The sequence below is a fragment of the Panulirus ornatus genome, chromosome 23 (assembly GCF_036320965.1).
Source record: "Panulirus ornatus isolate Po-2019 chromosome 23, ASM3632096v1, whole genome shotgun sequence".
NCBI classification, from domain to species: Eukaryota; Metazoa; Arthropoda; class Malacostraca; order Decapoda; family Palinuridae; genus Panulirus; species Panulirus ornatus.
In genome coordinates, this window is record NC_092246.1 from 18343475 (window position 1) to 18369028 (window position 25554).

Here is a 25554-nt window from a genome sequence, read left to right on the forward strand (position 1 = left end):
GACTCAAGACAGCGAGGACAGGCTGCCAACAACAGCATGAGGCTAGCAACTGTTATCGCTGGTAGCAACACGCAACCCCTCGGCCTTGAAGACCAGCGGGGTATATAAGGCGGCCCGAGACCTCCTGCCGCACCATCAGCATGAAGGTCTTGGTATTGTGCGCTCTTGTGGCTGTGGCCACCGCCGCTTGGTCAGACTTCATCCCTGTCCAGACAAATGAAGTTGACCGTAAGTATATCCATTTATTTAAACACCTTGAACTTTGTTTGTATGGTGAGTACAACCAGTAAATGTAAAGACTGTACAGTGTTAACCCTAGCAACAACATTCACTAATACTCATATAATCTTTCTACAAAGGAAGCAATGTACGTGAGAATGTATAAAGTTGAAAACATATCCTGTCCTATTAATGCCAATATATTGCTGCCACCATTGATTCATAATTCTCAAGTTTCATTGAAAGATAAGTCACATTAATGTAACACTGAGATCATGCATCATAATATCCTTTTAAAACACAAATTTCGATGACTGATATCTTTCACGTGATAACTTCCTCCATCATAGAGACAACTTTGTAACTTACGCTTTCGAGTTCCATCAATTCATGTATTTCACAGAACTTTGTACAGAACTACAGCAAATGATGGTGCTGACATTCGGATCTGTGTCTTCCAATAACATGTCACTTTCTCCCCTTAGCAATTATTCCCTACTTGTATAAGGACGTACTGATTATAAACTCTATTCCAAAAAGGCACACTTTCACCAACCGCTAAGTCTTCCAATTTTACCAATTGCAATAATTGCGATTATAGTGACTATAATATAATGAATCAATCTTCTTAATATTCGTGCATTCAAAATTTTCTTTAAAATTCATTCTGAGTATTCTAGTCCTTTGCTTTCTTATCATCTAACTGTTAGAGAAAACCAAGAATATCAATGAAGGGTAAATCGAAATATGATTGCACGTATTCTAATACAAGAATAAATAAGGTCCATTCGACGAAGATAGTGTAATGATATCCTGCTATTATCATAGACATATGCATTTCTAAATGCTATCTGTCATACTTCGAAACCCATTTTTAATACAATCTTCATTTAGCAAAAACTAATCAACCCAATGTATGTCATGATTATCTCTAATTTTGAAACATTCCTGGCTTCCTCAGAAGTACCTGTACCGCAGAAGCAGCTCGACATCAACTACCTGCTCCACAAGGTGTACGAGCCTCTCAGTAATGACAGATTGAAGAATCTAGTAGCCACCTTTGACCCGAAGGCTGACGTGTCCCGTTATGCTGACCGTGGGGTTTCTGTCCAAAGACTTATGAAGGAACTCCAGGATCAAAGGCTTCAGCCACAGAGACAAGTATTCTCTGTGTTCGACTCCCGCCAGCGTGAGCAAGCACTCCTGCTCTTCGACGTCCTCATGCAGTGCAAGGACTACGTAACATTCGTTAGCAATGCTGTATACTTCCGTCAACGTATGAACGAGGGACAGTATGTTTACGCTCTAGCTGTAGCTGTCAAGCACTCCCCAGTCACTGAACAGGTAGTTTTGCCACCTTTCTATGAGGTCATCCCCCACTTCTTCACCAACGATCAAATTCTCGAAGAGGCCTACATTGCCAAGATTACTGCCACTCCTCGTAAACTGCACATGAATCGCACGGTCACCAATAACCCTGTCCAGAATGTTACCTACTTCACGGAGGATATTGGTCTTAGCACACACTACACCAGCTGGCATATAGAGTATCCCTTCTGGTGGAGAGACACCTACGGACGTCAGATTGAGCGCAAGGGTGAGACCTTCTTCTGGGTACATCATCAGCTCACTAACCGCTATGATGCTGAACGTATCTCCAACTACCTGAATACTGTAGAAAAACTTCGCTTCGATGAGCCTCTTCGTCAGGGCTTCGCACCTCAAATTTCCTACAAGAATGGTGAGCCACTTCCGTCCCGCCGCGATAACATCGATCTCCAGGATGTGGAAGGTGTTGTTAACATTGAGGATTTAATCATTATCCAGAATCGCATTCGTGATGCCATTGCCCACGGTTATGTTATTGACGAGAAAGGAGCCACCATCGATATCAGGAATGAACGTGGTATTGACATCCTGGGTAACATTATTGAGTCTTCTATGTACAGCCCCAACCCAGAGTACTACGGCTCCCTCAACAACATGGCTCACATGATGCTTGCCAGACAGTCTGATCCTCAAGGAAAGTATGGTATGCCTCCCAGTGTCATGCAGCAATATCCCACCGCTACCCGTGACACCAGTTTCTATATCTTACACAAGTACATCGACAACCTCTTCAGGAAACACAAAGACACTCTTCCACCTTACAAGAAAGAGGAACTTGAGTTCCGGGGTGTGGAAGTTACCAGCATTACAACTGATGTCCCGTTGGAGACATATTTCGAAGACTATGAATACAGTCTTGTAAGTGCTGTCCATGACAGAGTTGTAACTGACAACGTAGAAATTAGTACATATGTGCCACGTCTCCAGAACAAAGAATTCTCCTTTAATATAGACATTTTGAACAACATCGGGGAAGATGTGTTGTCCACGATCCGCATCTTCGCCTGGCCACTTCGTGACAGGAACGGTCTCAACTTCACCTTCGACGAGGGACGTTGGCGTGCAGTTGAGCTAGACAAGTTCTGGAAGTATCGTAAGTATCTACTTCTTGTCTCAAAGATTTCCAATCCTACATTACTAATCTGTCCAAATATATGAAAAATAATTGAAATGAATGTCGAGGATGTGACTTAGTTATACGTTCGTATCTTACAATACAATGATTTTTTCCTGATTTTCATCAAATGTAATACTAATCTATAATATTCTTTCTACCAGTGCAACCTGGCAAAAACACCATCACCCGCAGGAGCACAGAGTCTTCAGTGACAGTACCTGATGTGCCCAGTACCAAGACCCTCTTTGAACGGGCTGAGGAAGCCCTCAGAGGCAGCACCGACATGCGTTTTGAGCAGTACGAGAGCGCCTCTGGTCTGCCCAACAGGTTACTCTTACCCAAGGGCAATGAAGCTGGAATGGACTTCATGCTGGTGGTGGCTGTGACCGACGGTTCGGCTGACGCTGCCATTGATGGCCTTCCCACAATGACCAAGTTCCACCACTATGGCGTCAATGGGGTCTACCCAGACAAGAAGCCCCACGGCTACCCTCTGGACCGCCCGGTACCTGACGAGCGCGTCTTCCGCGAGATTCCAAACTTCCGGCAAACTGTTGTCAAGGTCTACAATCGTGGCGAATACATTCAGCATAATTAGAAACACACAGCATCTTCATCTAAATCAATTCCAGCGTGATTTACAGATGACTTTGACGTTTTAAACTTTGAAATGAGGACGTTCCATTTGCTATCTTCTCTGTAACTGTAGAACAAACAAATTTTCCACATAGACGTTTCCTGAGTTATATATCACCATACCTGAATTTTTTCCCATTCAATTTTAGAGATGAATATCTTAATATCATAAATCTTATCAACATATGTCGGTAAAGAACACCAAGAGGCCTAGTTAGACTGTAACCACTAGATGGGTGAATGAGATGATGTATATTGCCATCAGCATCATCACTGCTTATGTATGCAGTAACAGATAAAATGAAAACGGAATGTACCAACTTCATCATTAAGGTATGAAGCAGTATGTAGATAGGATACGACCATGATCTTATTTCTGTGATGTTGGAAGGCTAATCATACGCCCCATCAAATAAAGTATTTTTCCATTCATGTACTCGTTTTCTCCGATCCTTCTTTATCTTTACAGTCTGGACCCATATTGCAAAATGTGCCACCGTCACTGAATTCTTGTAACAATATTCTCAATTATTTATTGCTTTATCTATATGCATAACCTTTATGACATGTGGCCACCGACCGGTGGGTGTGACCAGCTTTGAGAGTGCTGCAGGAGCCTCATATGGATAAGAAGGACTCTGTGCAGGAAGTAAATATGAATATATGCGTGAAAACAATGGAAAATGAAACACAATGAGTTTCCAAGTGCACTTTCGTGTAATGATCACATCGTCGGGGGAGATACAAGAATGGAATGAAAGACGTAGATATGTATAAGTTTAGTGAAGACAAGACAGAAATTGAAAGTAGTTAAATTTGAGGGTTGGATGGCTCAACCACCCTGGTAAAGTGAGCGTTTTCGGCCTGGCAGGGCTGCACTACAAATCCCAGGCTGACATTATGTGATTAGCATCAATTTTAATGTTCATTTATAACTGATCTGCATTGAAATTGATTTAATATTTATATCTTTGTCACACTATCAGTATAACAATGGCTTAAAGTCTATGCTACTCCCAAAGAGCTGATGCGGGGTGCAGCACAAAACAGGTAACCAGTGACCATGTATTTTTAACTACACATGGCTGAAATAAACAGGACGCCCTCCCAAAGGTTCGAATCCAACCCGTGGTGTTTCAACACCAATATTTTTTTCTTTTGATATTTTTTTCTCTTTCTTTTTGTTGTTTTTCCAGTGACCTATGTTTTTTATGTTAGTTTTTTGTTGTTCTGATAACACTGTGTTTATTTCATGAGCATGCTGGTGAACATCATTTATTTTCTTAACCAGATCATATATCTTAACCCGGTTCTTGTGTCTCCTTTACTGCAAAGATTGGCAGTGCTTGCCTTGCTGACATTTGTAGCAGGTTTTTGGCAACTAGATGGGATCTTTCTTCGGGTGTACACGTTTTATTGTATCTATTTTTGAGTTAAGCTCATTTTTTGTGTCCAATTTTTTTTCAATCATGTTCATGCATTCTGTTATTGATGATTTCCATATTCATCATTGCGTGCATTCCATGAATCGTTTCACTGTATTTGAAGTGAGACAGTCACGGAGAGTGGTATGGTGAAGAGAGTAGAGGTGGTGAAAGCCTTGCGTAAGATGAAATGTGGCAAGGCAGCTGGCATGGATGTTGTTACATTTGAATCTACGAAAGAAATAGATAACTATGTTGTTGATTGGTTGGTAAGGATTTTCAGGGTACCTATGGATCATGGTAAGGTGCCTGAGAATTGGTGGATTACATATATAATGCCATTGTATAAAGGCAGGGGGGATAGAGGTGGGCGCTCAAATAAAAGAGGTATAAGTTTGTTTAGTGAACCTGGTACCTGCTATCTAAGAGGGTATTCATTGAGAGGGTGAAGGCATGTACAGAGCGTAAGAGTGGGGAGGAGCAGTATGGCTTCAGAAGTGGTGGAGGATGTGTGGATCAGGTGTTTGCTTGAAGAAATTTGAGTGAGAAACATTGAGAGAAATTGGTGATTTGTATGTGGGACTTATGAATTTGGAGAAAGCAGATGATAGGCTTAATAGAGATGCCTTGTGGAAGGCCTTAAGAATACATGTGTTGGATGAAGCTACTAGAAGCATTCAGATGTTTTTATCAAGGGTATAAAGCGTGTGTACGAATAGAAAGAGAGGAGAGTGAGTGGTTCCAAGTGATGCTCTGCGTTTTTACTTTCACTATGGCTGTTCAGTTTGTTTATGGATGGGATGGACAGCAAGGTAAATGCAAGAGTCCCGGAGAAAGGGATGAGTGTGTAATACGTTGGGCATGAAGGGGCATGGAAATTGATTCACTTGTTGTCTGCTGATGACACAACATTGGTGGCAGATTCTAGTAAAAACTTCAGAAGTTGGTGACTGAGTTTGGCAAAGTGTGTAAAAGGAGGAAGTTGGGGATAAAGGTGAATAAAAACAAATATTTAGATACCTAGGAATGGATATGCCTGCAAATGGAACCATGGAAGAGGAAGTGAGTCATAGGGTGGGTGAGGGGGCGGTGGTTCTGAGATCGTTGAAGAATGTATGGAAAGAGGGAACCTCATCTGAGTAGGTAAGATCGGTATGTTTGAAAATATAATACCCCCAACAATTTCGTATGGGTGCGAGGGATGGGATATAGATGATTTTGAACGGAGGAGGGCGGAGATGTTGGAAATTAAATGTTTGAGGACAATATGTGGTATGAGGTGGTTTGATCGAGCAAGTAGTGAAAGGGTGAGAGAGAGGTGTGGTAATAAAAGGAGTCTTGTTGAGAGGGTGCGCTGAAATGGTCTTAGACATATGAACATAATGAGAGAGGTAAGGTTAACAGTGACGATGTATGCGTCAAAAGTAGAGGGAACAAGAGGGAAGATACCGAACTGAAAATGGAAGGATGGAGTGAAAAAGATTATGAATGACCGGTGCTAGAGACTGAGTGTTAACAAATGTGGCCTTTTTTTTTGTTTTCCTGGTGCTACCTCACTGAAGCAAGGGGTAGCGATGTTGTTTTCTGTGGGGCGGGGTAACGCCAGGAATGGATGAAGGCAAGTATGAATATGTATACATGTGTATATATGAAGATGTCTGTGTATGTGTACGTATATGTATGTATAAGTGTATATGTGCATGTATGGGCGTCTATGCAAGAGTTTTGGAAAGAGGGGCAAGTATGAAGTCTGTTGAGGATGAGAGATCTTGGCAAGTGAGTCAGTTGTTGTTCGCTGATGATACAGTGCTGGTGGCTGATTCATGTGAGAAACTGCAGAAGCTGGTGACTGAGTTTGGTAAAGTGTGTGAAAGAAGAAAGTTAAGAGTAAATGTGAATAAGAGCAAGGTTATTAGGCACAGTAGGGTTGAGGGTCAAGTCAATTGGGAGGTGAGTTTGAATGGAGAAAAACTGGAGGAAGTGAAGTGTTTTAGATATCTGGGAGTGGATCTGGCAGCGGATGGAACCATGGAAGCGGAAGTGGATCATAGGGTGGGGGAGGGGGCGAAAATTCTGGGAGCCTTGAAGAATGTGTGGAAGTCGAGAACATTATCTCAGAAAGCAAAAATGGGTATGTTTGAAGGAATAGTGGTTCCAACAATGTTGTATGGTTGCGAGGCGTGGGCTATGGACAGAGTTGTGCGCAGGAGGATGGATGTGCTGGAAATGAGATGTTTGAGGACAATGTGTGGTGTGAGGTGGTTTGATCGAGTAAGTAACGTAAGGGTAAGAGAGATGTGTGGAAATAAAAAGAGCGTGGTTGAGAGAGCAGAAGAGGGTGTTTTGAAATGGTTTGGGCACATGGAGAGAATGAGTGAGGAAAGATTGACCAAGAGGATATATGTGTCGGAGGTGGAGGGAACGAGGAGAAGAGGGAGACCAAATTGGAGGTGGAAAGATGGAGTGAAAAAGATTTTGTGTGATCGGGGCCTGAACATGCAGGAGGGTGAAAGGAGGGCAAGGAATAGAGTGAATTGGAGCGATATGGTATACCGGGGTTGACGTGCTGTCAGTGGACTGAATCAAGGCATGTGAAGCGTCTGGGGTAAACCATGGAAAGCTGTGCAGGTATGTATATTTGCGTGTGTGGACGTATGTATATACATGTGTATGGGGGTGGGTTGGGCCATTTCTTTCGTCTGTTTCCTTGCGCTACCTCGCAAACGCGGGAGACAGCGACAAAGCAAAAAAAAAAAAAAAAAATATATATATATATATATATATATATATATATATATATATATATATATATATATATATATATATATATATATATATATATATATATATATATATATATACATATAATATATATATATATATATATATATATATATATATATATATATATATATATATATATATATATATGTATATATATATATGTGTGTGATGTGTGTGTGTGTGTGTGTGTGTGTGTGTGTGTGTGTGTATGAATGGATGGGCCATTATTCGTCTGTTTCCTTGCGCTACCTCACCGACACGGGAAGCGGTGATCAAGTACAATAAAATGAAATAAAAAAAGATAAGAAAGAAAAAAATATATATATATATATATATCCACTAACTCATATTTTCCATTAAGTACAGTGGTAAATCCCTACAGTTCACCATAAACCTAAACTTCTCTTTCGTGAACTTTAAATCATGAATCGATGTATTATGTACAAGTGACAAAGACGAATATTCTCAGGTCTGTACTGTAGGTATGTGCTTCTTTAAGGAGAAATCAAAGCTTATCATATCTTCATGTGACGGTTGATGTCATGTAAACCCCACTGTTGCGTACTTGTAGCGTAGATAAGCCAAGATTGCCAGAAGGTGACCCAAGGCAGGAATGAGAGGCTGTCAGCAACAACATGAGGCTAGCAACTATTATCGCTGGTGGCAACACGCAACCCCTCACCTGTGAGTGCCTTTGGGGTATATAAGGCGGCGCGAGATCAACCTCGGCACCATCAGCATGAAGGTCTTGGTTCTATTCGCTCTTGTGGCTGCGGCCGCTGCCTACACAGATCGTAAGTATACCCACTGATAGAAATACCCTGTAGTCAATATACATGTTGAGTTTATCCATTGAAACTACAGATAATGGTGCAATAATTCTCAGAAGGACAGGCGCCGTTAGTGGCTTAATTTTCATACAGATGCAGCAATGAACCTGTGAGCAAGTGTAGTTAAGAAGATATCGTGTATTGTTAATACCAATATAATGTTGCCAGGTTAAGGTCAATCCCTCCAAGTTTTAACGAGATATAAGACAGATTAATGTCCTTCTCAGGGCAACCATGATAAAATCTCTTTAGAATACAAATCACCATACCTGAGATTTCTCACATGAAAAGTTCCAACATCATACAGGCACTGTGGTGACTTACACTTTCAAGAACCATAATTTGATTCGTACTTCAGAATTTTGTGCATAATTACAGTAAATGCTGGTGCTCACAATCACTCCTGCCTCCTTTTCCCATGATTGACATCACATGTAGCCTGAGCAAACGAGGTTTTGATATGTACTGATAGATCGTATACATATATACATTACATTCTTTCTCTACATCTTTTTCTTTTTTTTCCGAATGATTCTCGTCCTTTGCTATGGTCTCGCTGCGTCTCTTCATTTGATTAGTAAACTGTCCAAGTTTATCACTTGAAAACGGTAATCATAGATTGAATGTTGAATGGTATTTCGCTATATTTACCACCTCAGTTTAGATTTATGTTAACGTACAGATGATGAAAAGAGGTTTACGCAAGGGTTTTAGACAAAATTGAGCGTATTTTCAAAATTTAAAATCATTGTACTTACATATGATGAAGGGGCTAATGTTATCTCTTATTCATACATTTCCAAATGATATACATCATACTCGAAATAGTAACTAAATTTCTAACATAAATTTATATCAATTCACTTTATGCCAAAGTATTTACTTGTCTTATTCAGGTGTGTCTGTGGCACAGAAGCAGCTCGACATCAACTACCTGCTCCACAAGGTGTACGAGCCTCTCAGTAATGACAGGTTGAAGAGTCTAGTAGCCACCTTTGACCCAAAGGCTGACGTGTCCCGTTATGCTGACCGTGGGGTTTCTGTCCAAAGACTCATGAAAGAACTCCAGGATCAAAGGCTTCAGCCACAGAGACAACTATTCTCTGCGTACGACTCCCGCCAGCGTGAGCAAGCACTCCTGCTCTTCGACGTCCTCATGCAGTGCAAGGACTACGTAACATTCGTTAGCAATGCTGTATACTTCCGTCAACGTATGAACGAGGTGCAGTATATTTACGCTGTATCTGTTGCTGTCAAGCACTCCCCCGTCACTGAACAGGTAGTTTTGCCACCTGTCTATGAGATCATCCCCCACTATTTCACCAACAATGAAATAATCGAAGAGGCCTACGTTGCCAAGATTACTGCCACTCCTCGTAAACTGCGCATGAATCACACGGTCACTAATGACCCTGAGCAGCAACTTACCTACTACACTGAGGATATTGGCCTTAGCACACACTACGCCGGCTGGCATATAGAGTATCCCTTCTGGTGGAGAGACACCTACGGACGTCAGATTGAGCGCAAGGGTGAGACCTTCTTCTGGGTACATCATCAGCTCACTAACCGCTATGATGCTGAACGTATCTCCAACTACCTGAATACTGTAGAAAAACTTCGTTTCGATGAGCCTCTTCGTCAGGGTTACGCACCTCAAATTTCCTACAAGAATGGTGAGCCACTTCCGTCCCGCCGCGATAACATCGATCTCCAGGATGTGGAGGGAGTTGTTAACATTGAGGATTTAATCATTATCCAGAATCGCATTCGTGATGCCATTGCCCACGGTTATGTTATTGACGAGAAAGGAGCCACCATCGATATCAGGAATGAACGTGGTATTGACATCCTGGGTAACATTATTGAGTCTTCTATGTACAGCCCCAACCCAGAGTACTACGGCTCCCTCAACAACATGGCTCACATGATGCTTGCCAGACAGTCTGATCCTCAAGGAAAGTATGGTATGCCTCCCAGTGTCATGCAGCACTATCCCACTGCTACCCGTGACACCAGTTTCTATATCTTACACAAGTACATCGACAACCTCTTCAGGAAACACAAAGACACTCTTCCACCTTACAAGAAAGAGGAACTTGAGTTCCGGGGTGTGGAAGTTACCAGCATTACAACTGATGTCCCGTTGGAGACATATTTCGAAGACTATGAATACAGTCTTGTTAGTGCTGTCCATGACAGAGTTGTAACTGACAACGTAGAAATTAGTACATATGTGCCACGTCTCCAGAACAAAGAATTTTCCTTTAATATAGACATTTTGAACAACATCGGAGAAGATGTGTTGTCCACGATCCGCATCTTCGCCTGGCCACTTCGTGACAGGAACGGTCTCAACTTCACCTTCGACGAGGGACGTTGGCGCGCAGTTGAGCTAGACAAGTTCTGGAAGTATCGTAAGTATCTACTTCTTGTCTCAAAGATTTCCAATCCTACATTACTAATCTGTCCAAATATATGAAAAATAATTGAAATGAATGTCGAGGATGTGACTTAGTTATACGTTCGTATCTTACAATACAATGATTTTTTCCTGATTTTCATCAAATGTAGTACTAATCTATAATATTCTTTCTACCAGTGCAACCTGGCAAAAACACCATCACCCGCAGAAGCACAGAGTCTTCAGTGACAGTACCTGATGTGCCCAGTACCAAGACTCTCTTTGAACGGGCTGAGGAAGCCCTCAGAGGCAGCACCGACATGCGTTTTGAGCAGTACGAGAGCGCCTCTGGGCTGCCCAACAGGTTACTCTTACCCAAGGGCAACGAAGCTGGAATGGACTTCATGCTGGTGGTGGCTGTGACCGACGGTTCGGCTGACGCTGCCATTGATGGCCTTCCCACAATGACCAAGTTCCACCACTATGGCGTCAATGGGGTCTACCCAGACAAGAAGCCCCACGGCTACCCTCTGGACCGCCCGGTACCTGACGAGCGCGTCTTCCGCGAGATTCCAAACTTCAGGCAAACCGTCGTCAAGGTCTACAATCGTGGCGAATACATTCAGCGTTATTGATTAACTCACACTAACTTTACTTAAACTAAGGTCCATGCTAATCTAGTGATGACTATGGCTTGAAAACATTTCCAGTAAGATGTTCCTTTAGTTTTGTCTTCGTAGTACCTCTAAGGCAGCTGAATCTTTTCCACAAGCAGTCGGTCATTCTTAGCGCAAACATCAATATACTTATTTTCTAGTCTATTCACTTCAGGGTTAAATATCTCCATATTACAAATCTCTCTTGTAGACCATATCTAGAAAAGGAAAACTAGAAATTTCGCTGGATTTTTACAATGAACATTAGGTGGTCAGATTACACTATCGTCACTAGATGAAAGCATGAGATGTTACAACTTGACTTTACACTACCACTGAATTCCAATGTAGTAAGAGACAAAAGGAAATGTTACCCACCTTGTCATTCAAGAATGCAACAATGTGTAATTAAAATACGATCCGTTCATATGCACCGTAAAATAAATATTTTTGCATTCATTTATGAGTTTTCTCCAACCTTTCTCATTTAAGTTTCGAGTCTAGATGAACGGGAAATTTCTTATCGTCCTTGAATTCTTGTAATAATATTCTCAAATAATTATCAAATATGTACATACACATACATATTAGCAATTTTTTTATACTGTTATCATCAACACTATTATGGTTGCCATTATTACTATTATTGTTATCACTAGTGGTAATAGTATTAATAGTAATAATAGATGCAGTGCTAGTAGCACTATACATTCCCAAGACCCATTTCGCGGAGACATCCTGGGGTATTACCCCTGGACCCCTTATCCAAGGGCTCCTGCAGGAATACTTTCCTTTCTTGGAAAAAGGGAAAATCAGCCCGTCACAAAAAAAGAGACTTTTGGATAAAAGTATACCGAGAGAGGCAGCTGATGTGACTGAGGCGAGAGTAGAATTTGTAAAGGCTTTAGGAAAATTACATGGGTGTTGAGAGTGAGTGAGCTATAAAAAGAGGCTGTTTGGAGGAAATGTTTGGGAGTAAACGAAGCTAGAGCTTTTGGCAAGGAATGGAAGGTATTTAGGGAAACATTACTTTCATGTGAGAGTGAAGTGTGTGGCATATGGAAGGAAGAATCCGGGCGTTTGAGCAAGAGTAATGAGTGGTGGAATAAGAAAGTTAAGTTGCTTGTAAAGCAGAAAAAAAGGAGGGAGAGCGATACCTGCAGAGAAATAGTACGAGTAATTTGAAGATGCAAGAGACAAGCGGCAAGAAGTCAATATGAAGGTGTAGGGGCTGAAAAAGAGGGCAAATGAGAGGTGAAGGGAAGAAGTATCGGAAAGCTTCAGGGAGAATAAGAAAAGTTTTGGAAGGAGGTCAATAGTGTAAGGAGATCAAGAGAACAAATAGGAGCTTCACTGGGAGAAGCAGATGGAGAAGGGTCAATATGCACAGAAGAAATGGAATAACCATTTGAAGGTCTGTTGAATGTGCTAGAAGATAACGAGGCGGATGTGGGGTATTAGTATGTTGAGATCTGCAGATCGAGAGAGACATTGTGAATAGGTAAGGGAACAGAGAGGATGAAAGCTTAGCGTGAGATGAAGCGTGGCAAAGTAGTTGGAGTGGATGGGGTAGCACTTGAATTTTTCAAAAGTGATGACACTGATGCTGATTGTTCAGTCAGAATTACAATGTACTGCATGACTCAAGGTGAGATGCCTGAGGGTTGGTGGAATGCCTGTACACTGCCACTTTGTAAACACAAGGGCAGTGGGTGGGGGGAACAGGTCGTCAGACAGACGACGAGACGCCTCAAGTAGATCATATGAAAATTGGTCTGATGTGACATAACTCATACGCCAGTCGGGCAAAAGTGAATACTCGAATGATAGAGGTATAGTAATCTGTTGAGTATACCTGGTAAGTTGTATGGGAGAGTGGTGACTGAGAGAGTTGTGTCATTATGATAGTCTGTCGAGTAAGCCTGATAAGTTGTGAGGGAGAATGGTGACTGAGAGAGTTGTGTCATTCACAAAGATCAGTCTGATGAGTCGACTCAAAGGCACTCATTGGTCAAACCGTTAGCACTGACCTACCCTTGTGCATTATATGTTCTCAGACTTCGACATAACTTGATTATTGTTGACTTAAAGTATTCCCAGGACGGTATGTGAGAGGTAACGGTTCCCCCTCGCGCCAGGATGCTCGATGCAACGACTGGGTCTCTAAATCAGAGAACTGATAGCAAGGGGCAACTATTTTAGCTCATCGTAGCCTGACGCGTACGCTGCCTGGCTATCACTCAAGACGACCCAGGTTTTAAACCCTTCCTCACTTGGTGGTAACTAGTTCGCATCGAATTACAATGTGGACGATATATGTTCTGATATATTTATAGAAAGACAGATGTATATACAGCAAGGGTAGGAATCGAACCAAAAGAAGGGGAGTTCGATTACCATGGCCTCAGGGATATTACGAGACGCAGCCACTGGTTAGTTACCTTGTGTTTTATGCCGTGTCCCAACTAACATGACAGCTAGAGTGCGGATGTGAGAGTCGATTGTCCCTCTTATCCTAAAGGAACAAACCCCATTCTAACAATGAGTTATCACGAGAGTTGTCGTGCTATTAGATCAAGTTTTATCGGTGTACTTTTGAGTGGAAATGTCTATTTGTTTTTAAATGTATAATTCAACAAGATATTTAATCATGAATCGTAGAATTTTTGTTTTACTACGTTATATTACCTTCGTTGAATTTATATTCATGTTTTAATGTATTTCAAATAACATAATATTTTTTGCACTTATTTTTCTTTATCTTTCTTGATAATTCATTTCACGAGCTTTTAGGATATATATATGAATATATATATACATATATATGTATGTATATATACATATATATATATATATATATATATATATATATATATATATATATATATATTTTTTTTTTTGGCTTTGTCGCTGTCTCCCGTGTTTGCGAGGTAGCGCAAGGAAACAGACGAAAGAAATGGCCCAACCCACCCCCATACACATGTATATACATACGTCCACACACGCAAATATACATACCTACACAGCTTTCCATGGTTTACCCCAGACGCTTCACATGCCTTGATTCAATCCACTGACAGCACGTTAACCCCGGTATACCACATCGATCCAATTCACTCTATTCTTTGCCCTCCTTTCACCCTCCTGCATGTTCAGGCCCCGATCACACAAAATCTTTTTCAATCCATCTTTCCACCTCCAATCTGGTCTCCCTCTTCTCCTCGTTCCCTCCACCTCCGACACATATATCCTCTTGGTCAATCTTTCCTCACTCATTCTCTCCATGTGACCAAACCATTTCAAAACACCCTCTTCTGCTCTCTCAACCACGCTCTTTTTATTTCCACACATCTCTCTTACCCTTACGTTACTTACTCGATCAAACCACCTCACACCACACATTGTCCTCAAACATCTCATTTCCAGCACATCCAGTCTCCTGCGCACAACTCTATCCATAGCCCACGCCTCGCAACCATACAACATTGTTGGAACCACTATTCCTTCAAACATACCCATTTTTGCTTTCCGAGATAATGTTCTCGACTTCCACACATTCTTCAAGGCTCCCAGAATTTTCGCCCCCTCCCCCACCCTATGATCCACTTCCGCTTCCATGGTTCCATCCGCTGCCAGATCCACTCCCAGATATCTAAAACACTTCACTTCCTCCAGTTTTTCTCCATTCAAACTCACCTCCCAATTGACTTGACCCTCAGCCATTCTTTCGTCTGTTTCCTTGCGCTACCTCGTTAACGTGGGAGACAGCGACAAAGTATGTTTGAAGGAATAGTGGTTCCAACAATGTTGTATGGTTGCGAGGCGTGGGCTATGGATAGAGTTGTGCGCAGGAGGATGGATGTGCTGGAAATGAGATGTTTGAGGACAATGTGTGGTGTGAGGTGGTTTGATCGAGTGAGTAACGTAAGGGTAAGAGAGATGTGTGGAAATAAAAAGAGCGTGGTTGAGAGAGCAGAAGAGGGTGTTTTGAAGTGGTTTGGGCACATGGAGAGAATGAGTGAGGAAAGATTGACCAAGAGGATATATGTGTCGGAGGTGGAGGGAACGAGGAGAAGAGGGAGACCAAATTGGAGGTGGAAAGATGGAGTGAAAAAGATTTTGTGTGATCGGGGCCTGAACTTGCAGGAGGGTGAAAGGAGGGCAAGGAATAGAGTGAATTGGAGCAATGTGGTATACCGGGGTTGACGTGCTGTCAGTGGATTGAATCAAGGCATGTGAAGCGTCTGGGGTAAACCATGGAAAGCTGTGTAGGTATGTATATTTGCGTGTGTGGACGTATGTATATACATGTGTATGGGGGGGGGGGTTGGGCCATTTCTTTCGTCTGTTTCCTTGCGCTACCTCGCAAACGCGGGAGACAGCGACAAAGTATAATAAAAAAAAATAAAAATATATATATATATATATTTTCAAAGAACATTTTAGATCGTATGATTTGAACCGAAACTCATAATGTAGATATAAATGGGTATTATCCATTCTTTATAGATTCTGATGAGGGTGTGTGTTATTAGCGAAACGTAAGCCAATAAAATCAAAGATGTTCATCCAAGCCCTGATTATTCATTCCCTATTACAACTGTATTTTACAACCATATTTTCTAAGAACAGAGGGATGAATAGATATCTTTCATCTTTAGAGAAAGTGAAAAGAATCTTTGCCAAGATAGGCAGGTCATCGTTTAACACAACTAAACTCTCAGGAAAACACATTAAGTAGAATATATACTGATAATCTTCAACAGGTGTGTGTTTTCCTGCTCAGGAAGAGTAAGGATGAAAACGCAAGTGTTTATGAGTTGGTATTATAAGAATTTATTTTGAGTCAATTGACAAAACCATTACTATTATGATTAATCTCTGCGCTGATGCACAGCTGATACATGAAGCAACTATATATGCCAGAGAAGCGTAAATTGTACAGGGAATATCCTTTGAATGTGTGATATTTTCACATTTCATGCACTAGACATGGCCTAGCCAGGACTCCATGTAGTTTTTGTATCCATGTCATAGGAATTTCATGAGTTCAGTTGGATTCTAAAACACGTTTACAGGGGGGAGTTTTAGAAGGACACTACATCTTTGACATTCTACATATACTTGAAAGAAGCAGATATGTAGATGTTTCCCGTATCTACGAAATGATATCTTACGATCATTGTCAGTCTCATGAAAATGATGTTGTCCGCTGGAGGTAAAATCTGTCATTAAGAGCTTTGGAAGAACTGATGTTCTCTACCCGTGGTGAATGTGATCACCGTAGTTGTAGACCTTGACGATGGTCTCCCTAAAGTTGGGGATCTCGTGGAAGATGTGTTCGTCAGTGACATGGCGATCCAGTGGGTAGCCGAGGGGCTTCCTGTCAGGGGACACACCCTTGACGCCGTAGTGGTGGAACTTGGTCATTGTGGGAAGGCCTTCAATGGCTGCGTCAGGCAGCACCGTCGGTCACAGCCACTGCCAGCACGAACTCCACACCAGCTGCGTTGCCCTTGGGTATGAGCAACCTGTTGGGCAGACCAGTGGCGCTCTCGAACTGTTCAAGATGCAGCTCAGTGCCAGCGGCGAGGGCCTCTTCAGTCATGGCGATCAGGGTCTTGGTGCTGGGCACATCAGGTGTCGTCACAGAAGACTCATAGCTCTTGCGGATGATGTGGTTCTCGCCAGGGGTCACTGCCGATGAAAAGAAATTACAAAAGCACTTAATATAGCATTACAATAGACATTACAGGTGGTCATTTCTATCATAACAAATTGCTAATCTATCGAAGACACTGATTCTACTTGATGCAGTCGTAGGCATTCCTACCTGCAGCGGTACCACAAGGTCTTCCAGAACTCCTTCTCCTTTACCTAATCCTGGAAAATGTTTATTGACATAACCATACAAGCGTTCTTCGGAGGCTCCCATATACCCGTCAGTGAAAATCAGTGAAAGGTTCCCTTTATTCACTGCCAAGTCACGACCGACCAGCGCCAACATACCCATAGTTTTCGAGGAAATCATTCATACCTGACAAATCTGTTTGGTGTATTCCGTAAGGTAATCAACAAGTGTGATGACAAGAAAGCAACTGATGTCATATGTATAGATTGTCAAGAAGCATCAGAGGCTACTTACAAAAGTTAAGTCACATGGTATGAATGAGACTCCGCTGATGTGGTTAGGAAATTGGTTGAATGGCCATAGAAATTAATGGCCATGCCTTAGAATGGTTAGACGTAACAAGTGGTGTGCCACATGGATCATTCTTGGAACCGGTTTCCTTTCTCAGATTCATACATGATATTGTTAATGGGCTGCATCGTAACATATCGAAATTCATGCACGATACTAAGCTGGGATAACAACAGAAATGGATGTCTACAGCTTCAAACTGACATAGACAAAACTGATGGAGTAGACGCATAGGTGGCTCATGAAAGTTAACATCAATAAATGCAAAGTTTTTGATATCGGAAGTTAAAAGTAAGAAAGCAAAGTCCAGTTTGAATTATGTTCTGCCGCAATAGATAAATGAAGAAAAAGACTCACGTATATCTCTAGTGAGCTAAAGCTACGTAAGTAGTACATAAAAACAGTTACAAGAGGCGAAGAAATTACTTGGATCTATAAGTACGACTTTCGAAGTTAAGTCTACGAATATCATCTTTACTCTTAACAATTCGTTGATGTCTTCACACCTTGAAGAGTATGTTCAGCGTTGGTCGCTACTTGAATGAGGACAGACAGAACGAAGAGAACACAGAGTCAAGCTGCTAAGAAAATTTCCAGACCAAGCATGAGACCTAGCTACGCGTCTTTAGTCTTTTTTAGCTTAAAAAAAGAGAGGGTTAAGAGCTGATTTTGTACAGATATTCAATATCATCAAAGGCTTTGATAAACACCGTGATTTTAAAAGGTGAGGCTTCATGATTGATCATGTACATCCTCATATCGACTGCATCTGATTACATATCCGCTTCTCTCGATACCCAGTATGAGTTGTTGATGGGACCTCAGTAGGTAGTAACACTGAAATATCCTCAGTGTGTGACTGTGTTGTTCATTGCGAATATTCCGACACACTACAAATGAATCTTCATAGGGTAATATTATTAATAACTTTATACTTACGGTGAGTCCAGAACTTGTCCAGTTCAATAGCGTGCCAGCGACCCTCTTCGAATGAAGTCTCGACACCGTTGCTGTCACGGAGAGGCCAGGCGAAGATGCGGACTGCAGCCAACACCTCCGCTTCGTTGTTGTTCATAACATCAATGTTGAAGGCGAAGTCCTTGTGCCTCAGACGTGGCATGTAGGCGTTAACTTCAACGTCTGTTTCGGCTCTGTCCTCCACAGCGCTGAGGAGACTATATTCATAGTCTTCCATGTATGTCTCCAGAGCGCCATCAATGGCTACGTTGTTGATGGCCACACCAGGGAACGTAAGTTCCTCTTTGGTATAAGATGGAAGACTGTCCTTATGCTTCCTGAAGAGATTGTCGATGCTCTTGTGCAAATTGTAGAAGCTGGGGTCGCGAACAGCACCCATGTAGTGTTCCATGACACTGGGAGGCATGCCGTACTTTCCGTGGGGATCAGCCTGACGGGCAATCACCTTGTGAGCCATGTTGTTCAGAGAGCCGTAGTATTCAGGGTTGGGGCTGTACAGAGAGGATTCAATCACATCACCCAACATAGCAATACCACGTTCATTCCTGATGTCTATGATGGATCCATCCTTGGCAGTAATGTAACCATGGTCAATGGCATCGAGAATGCGATTTTCATGGTGCACCAACTCATGAATCATGGGAAGACCATCCACATCTACAAGCATGAAGTCGTCGGGGCGGGATGGGAATGGGACACCATTCTTGTGTGAAATCTGAGGAGCGTATCCCTCTTCGAGGGGCTCATCCACATGAAGTGGTTCGACAGTCTTCATGTGGTTGGAAATGCGCTCTGCATCGAAGCGGTTAACCAGCTGGTGATGTATCCAGAAGAAGGTCTCACCCTTGCGCTCAATGTGATGGCCGTAAGAGTCCTTCCACCAGAAGGGGTATTCCATATGCCAGTTCACGTAGTGGGTGCTGAGACCAATATCCTCAGCAAAGTAAGCAACATGATGTTCAGGGTTCCTCTCGGTGCCCGTAAAGCTCATGTGGAATTTACTTGGTGTACCAGTCATCTTAGCCTTGTAAGCAGCCATGATTATTCTACTATCTGTGAACAAGTGTGGGGCAATCTCGTAAAGAGGTGGCAACACAAGGTGCTCACCAAGAGGGGAGTGTTTGATAGCTGCGTACATAGCGAAAATGAACTGTCCCTCGTTCATTCGCTCACGGAAGTAGGCGGCATTGCTGACAAATGTATGCCAGTCCATGCACTGTAATATAGCCTCAAAGAGCATGAGAGCCTCCTCGCGATCGCGTGTGGTTAGAGCTGTGACTATGCGTCCTTTCTTTTCCAGCCTCTCTGCCCTTAGTTCTCCCATGAGTCTTTGCATAGCGACTCCACCGTCAGCACAGTGAGAGGGGTCAGCATCTGGTTCGAAGGTGTCAGAGAGACCCTTTAACCTCTCGTCGTGCAGAGGTTCGTACACCTTGTGGAGCAGGAGGGTTATATCATGCTGCTTCTGTGCTAAAGACACGCCTGAGAGAAAAAAAAGAAAAAGCAATTCTTAGCATTGCAGCACAGCCATCTTAAACTTCTTAAAGAAACATATGATCGAAATTGTGGCTGTTAAACTAAGGTTATCATATACATCAACAAACTTAAGAATCTATATTATGCATAATGCCGAATGTCTAAAGTTGTATGATATTACAATAATCTTATCCTTTAATTCAAAACTCAATAATCCCCACCTCCCTTTTGTAAGCATTCAGCCTAATGTTCCTATAACTCATGAGCTGTTATTTGAGGATCTGTTATTTGAGGATCTATATAACGAGGAGATGGGAAAGAACCTCGGGGATGCAAGCATTTCCATGTGGTAGAGGGGAAATATGTTGTTACGTGAAAGTGAAAATACAAAGAAAAAAGAAAATGATTGGAATCAATGGATCGTAATTTACGAGGGAATGAAGAGTTTACAAACGAGTATGCATCAAGGTTTATGTAAACGAGAACCAATGAACTCGGAAAATATAACATATGAAATTCCAATTAAATAGAGATGGAAGTGAGGACTGAGGTAAATGAAGGCAGGTCTATGGAAGAAATATACACAACGTATATATAAATGTCTTTAATTACCAGCTTGTAATATTTGGGGAGGGAGGGAGTTTCTATTTGTGAAAAAAAAAATGTTTTTGAATATCACTGACCATATGCGCTGAAAAAAAATTCAATAACCTTACTCCCCAGGGCCACTGTCTCTTGAATCATCTCTCCACAGTTATCAAAACAGTGACTCGTACCCAGTATACTCACCAGATGGTGCAGCTTCTTCATCTCCCTGGTAGCCAGCGAGATCTTTCAAGCCGAATTCTGGCCAGGCAGCGGCCGTAGCCACCAGAGCGAACAACACCAAGGCCTTCATGTTGATGGTGCCGAAGAGAGCTCTCGTACCTCCTTATATACCCCGTCGACCGGGCCTAGAACCACTTAGAGTGTCCTTACCCAATGATAATCTGTCGAGTGTGGTGGTGCCTTTATCTCCTTTGCGTAATTTTGAATCAGGAGACAGATTAAGGAATTACGAATGATTGATATTTCATATGACAGGACCTGATCTCTTTGAGCTTCTGATTAGTAGAAGACTACAAAAGCATTTGTTTCTAGTATCATTTCTCTCTAGTTGCACTCCTTATGGATTTTACTTTCAAAAGAGAGTGGGATTGGTCATGATAATTATACCTTCCTTCGTTACTCTTCATGTCTGAAAGCCATGTTTCAAAAGAGAGTTGGATTGGTCATGATAATTATACCTTCCTTCGTTACTCTTCATGTCTGAAAGCCATGTTTCAAAAGAGAGTTGGATTGGTCATGATAATTATAACTTTCTTCGTTAACTCTTCATGTCTGAAAGCCATGAACAAAAAAAAATAGAACATTTCTGATCACTTCACGACTGACCTCATAGGGAAAAATTCCTTCCCGATACTGTGTAGCGTCACGGTGCTGTGATGTGTCTGTATGAGGTCGCTAAAAAGTTCCCTCACAGTAATCTATAGTGTAAGAGTATTTTGTTGTGATTGAGAGGTCGTTTATTTTTGAGAAGACTTTTACTCTTTGGTCTACGGCAGGTATTGGATGGTCTTGTAGGAACAGAAGGAGGTGGATGGGAGAAAAAATTGCTCCTTAGGGAATTCAATTGTACAGTTACGGGTTTTCGAATTCAGACCTTTGTGGATTGTTGTTTGGACCGAAGTGTTTCATGTGGAAGTTTGTTATCTTATTGAGGTCAATTGCCGGGGAGTTCCTTGAAGGTCTTAATTGTGGTTGAAAAGTCAGTGACTTGTGAAGGATGGATGAGCGTTTATCTTTTTTTTGTATGTGTGTGTGTGTGTGTGTGTGTGTGTGTGTGTGTGTGTGTGTGTGTGTGTGTGTGTGTGTGTGTGTGTTTCTAGAGTTTGTGCCTTTTTTTTTTCAAAGTTTCTTCTACCTACGGGAGTTGATTTCTGAGTAACATTCCATGAGTGTTTGTGTCTTCTATAATAGGGTATGTTTTCGTCTTCGGTTGGAAATCCATCCTGTGCAGGAGCTACAGTGATATGAAATGTCTAACTTTCCTTTATCATTTTTTAGTTTTCCTTGATGTTAATTTCGTGTTCCACACTGTCCAGGAAGGTGTTTCGATTTGCCATCTGATCTTCATTGATTTGGTTGATGATGGTTTTGTCTATCAAAAATGCTCTATGGTTTCTGCTGATAGCGAAGGACTTTGTGTGGGTGTCCTGCTGGCCCCCACCTGCTTGAGGGTGCAGAGTGAGTGGAATGACCTTCAGCGAGACTGTACTGTCATCAGTTGAGGAAAAAGTGTACTGTCCAGGAAAGGAATACATTATTTCCCTTCTTCTGATTGCAGCGCAACTAAAAAACTGCAGGAACTCCATAAAAAGAGATTCGGTGGTTTATATATATATATATATATATATATATATATATATATATATATATATATATATATACGATACAGCGCTGGTGGCTGATTCATGTGAGAAACTGCAGAAGCTGGTGACTGAGTTTGGAAAAGTGTGTGGAAGAAGAAAGTTAAGAGTAAATGTGAATAAGAGCAAGGTTATTAGGTACAGTAGGGTTGAGGGTCAAGTCAATTGGGAGGTGAGTTTGAATGGAGAAAAACTGGAGGAAGTGAAGTGTTTTAGATATCTGGGAGTGGATCTGGCAGCGGATGGAACCATGGAAGCGGAAGTGGATCATAGGGTGGGGGAGGGGGCGAAAATCCTGGGGGCCTTGAAGAATGTGTGGAAGTCGAGAACATTATCTCGGAAAGCAAAAATGGGTATGTTTGAAGGAATAGTGGTTCCAACAATGTTGTATGGTTGCGAGGCATGGGCTATGGATAGAGTTGTGCGCAGGAGGATGGATGTGCTGGAAATGAGATGTTTGAGGACAATGTGTGGTGTGAGGTGGTTTGATCGAGTGAGTAACGTAAGGGTAAGAGAGATGTGTGGAAATAAAAAGAGCGTGGTTGAGAGAGCAGAAGAGGGTGTTTTGAAGTGGTTTGGGCACATGGAGAGGATGAGTGAGGAAAGATTGACCAAGAGGATATATGTGTCGGAGGTGGAGGGAACAAGGAGAAGAGGGAGACCAAATTGGAGGTGGGGAGATGGAGTGTAAAAGATTTTGTGTGATCGGGGCCTGAACATGCAGGAGGGTGAAAGGAGGGCAAGGAATAGAGTGAATTGGAGCGATGTGGTATACCGGGGTTGACGTGCTGTCAGTGGATTGAATCAAGGCATGTGAAGCGTCTGGGGTAAACCATGGAAAGCTGTGTAGGTATGTATATTTGCGTGTGTGGACGTATGTATATGTATGTGTATGGGGTGGGGGGTTGGGCCATTTCTTTCGTCTGTTTCCTTGCGCTACCTCGCAAACGCGGGAGACAGCGACAAAGTATAATAAAAAAAAAAAAATAAAAAATATATATACGAACAAAGTGCATATGAACGCGCACCTTCATAGAACAAACAAACCTCCAACAGCCAGGATCGAACCCGGGACCCCTGTGCAACAGGCGGGAGCGCTACCGCGAGGCTATGATCGCCCCAAATAGGGAAATGAATGGTCATTCTCTTATTAGGGGCGGTCATAGCTTAGCGGTAGCGCTCCCGCCTATCGCACAGGGGACCTGGGTTCGATCCTGGCTGTTGGATGTTTCACCCCTATCCCTGGGGATAGGGGTGAAAGAATACTTCCCACGTATTCCTCGCGTGTCGTAGAAAGCGACTAGAGGGGATGGGAGCGGGGGGCCGGAAATCCTCCCCTCCTTGTATTAACTTTCTAAAATGGGAATATATATATATATATATATATATATATATATATATATTCTCTTAGCTCCCTCCGATCCATTATCTTTTTAGAAAGTAATGATACAGGAAGTAAGTATTTCCAGGAACACTCGTCCACCCTGCAACCCTTCGATCCCGCCCGTCTTTACCAAAGCATCTTCTTAACACGCAGGAGAATCATGGCCAGCGTTCTTACTCACTATCCTCAGGCTTATCCCCAGTCATAGAAATTATTTGAATTGCGTTTATTCAATTAACATACTTCATTTTGCCTCTTTGATTCTCAGTCTTGCCCATGAAAACCGTACGTCAAAGGACGCATATCAGACACTGTGTTACTGAGTTATATAAGTCAACCTACTGTCTGTTCGTAAGACCATAGCTAACAAGCTATAGTCTATAGCTTAAAATCTTCTACTCGAACAGTCCTGTATAGGGTTTACCTCACACCCATAACTTAAAGACTTGTTGCTATGAACGGGAGATCAATCATCATAGCGGCCACTTCTCTTATCTTGCTCCGTAGGCCTACTTATGACCTCTCCTTATCATACGTGGACAGTTTTCTACGTTGAAGTGAATGGAATTATCTCAGAGACGTTCTTTATATAACATTCCCTACCGTGTAACTAAGAGATGTCACGAGGTTTGTGTGTGTGTGTGTGTGTGTGTGTGTGTGTGTGTGTGTGTGTGTGTGTGTGTGTGTGCGTGTGTGTGTGTGTGTGTGTGTGGGATAGAACGAACTAAGATCTGCTCACCTTACGTAATGTCGAGTCCATGTGACGTGAGTTGAGAGACAGAGGTAACCTTAAATCTTAGATTCATTCATAAAGACGTGAATTGCTTTCAGATGAAATGATGAGTGTTGTGTATGTGTTTGTGTGTGTGTGTGTGTGTGTGTGTGTGTGTGTGTGTGTGTGTGTGTGTGTGTGTGTGTGTTGTGTGTGTGTGTGTGTGTGTGTGTGTGTGTGTGTGTGTGTGTGATTACTAATATCTTTACTCCTACTTGACCTGGCATGCCAAATTCACCAAAACTCACCCACTTTGTCCTTCTCCTTCCTTTCCACGTACCCGGATGTAATGACACGTACATACTAATCATACTAAGGGCCTCGTTCAATAGACTGGGATGAAGCTACCGTACCACCATCACCGCCACCATCCCCTCCTGTCATCCGAGATCCCTCTTCCCCTAGTTTCAGTTTGGCACCAAAGCTGCATCAGGGCCATCCATTGGTGCTCACTGTAAAAACCAGCCCCAACCCGGACCACTGTGAACATGAACAGTCTCTACATGTAATTGCTGGTCTCCAACCAAGTTAGTGTGAGAGGACTGTCTGCTAATCTCCAGGGCTCATTTTCCATACAGTTTTTTCTCCTGCATGTTTTCAGTGTTCAGGAACGAGTAATGAAAAACCAGTTGATTAATATTATTATCATCTTTGCTAGCAGTATACTTATACGTAATCATCTTTTCTGTTACTATTATCATTATCGTTATTTATTATCATTATCAATATCATTATTACTATCATTATTATTATTATTATTATTATTATTATTATTATTATTATTATTATTATTATTATTATTATTATTATTATTA

The 25554-nt window shown here is 42.0% G+C and overlaps 2 protein-coding genes and 1 pseudogene across 2 annotated transcripts; 2 read left to right on the forward strand and 1 right to left on the reverse strand.

Moving 5' to 3' along the window:
- The first annotated feature begins 113 nt into the window (after nt 1–113).
- On the forward strand, nt 114–3793 carry LOC139756833 (pseudohemocyanin-2-like). The gene is made up of 3 exons (XM_071676659.1): nt 114–228; nt 1181–2701; nt 2887–3793. Exons 1-3 carry the CDS (start codon nt 141–143, stop codon nt 3321–3323), a joined length of 2046 nt encoding a protein of 681 aa, XP_071532760.1. The 5' UTR covers nt 114–140; the 3' UTR covers nt 3324–3793.
- Nucleotides 3794–8209: 4416 nt separating this feature from the next.
- On the forward strand, nt 8210–11918 carry LOC139756834 (pseudohemocyanin-2-like). The gene is made up of 3 exons (XM_071676660.1): nt 8210–8363; nt 9296–10816; nt 11002–11918. The coding sequence occupies exons 1-3, from the start codon at nt 8309–8311 to the stop codon at nt 11436–11438; spliced, it is 2013 nt and encodes a 670-aa protein (XP_071532761.1). The 5' UTR covers nt 8210–8308; the 3' UTR covers nt 11439–11918.
- Nucleotides 11919–16271: 4353 nt separating this feature from the next.
- LOC139756684 (pseudohemocyanin-2-like) lies at nt 16272–21019 on the reverse strand (annotated as a pseudogene).
- Between the last annotated feature and the right edge of the window lie 4535 nt (nt 21020–25554).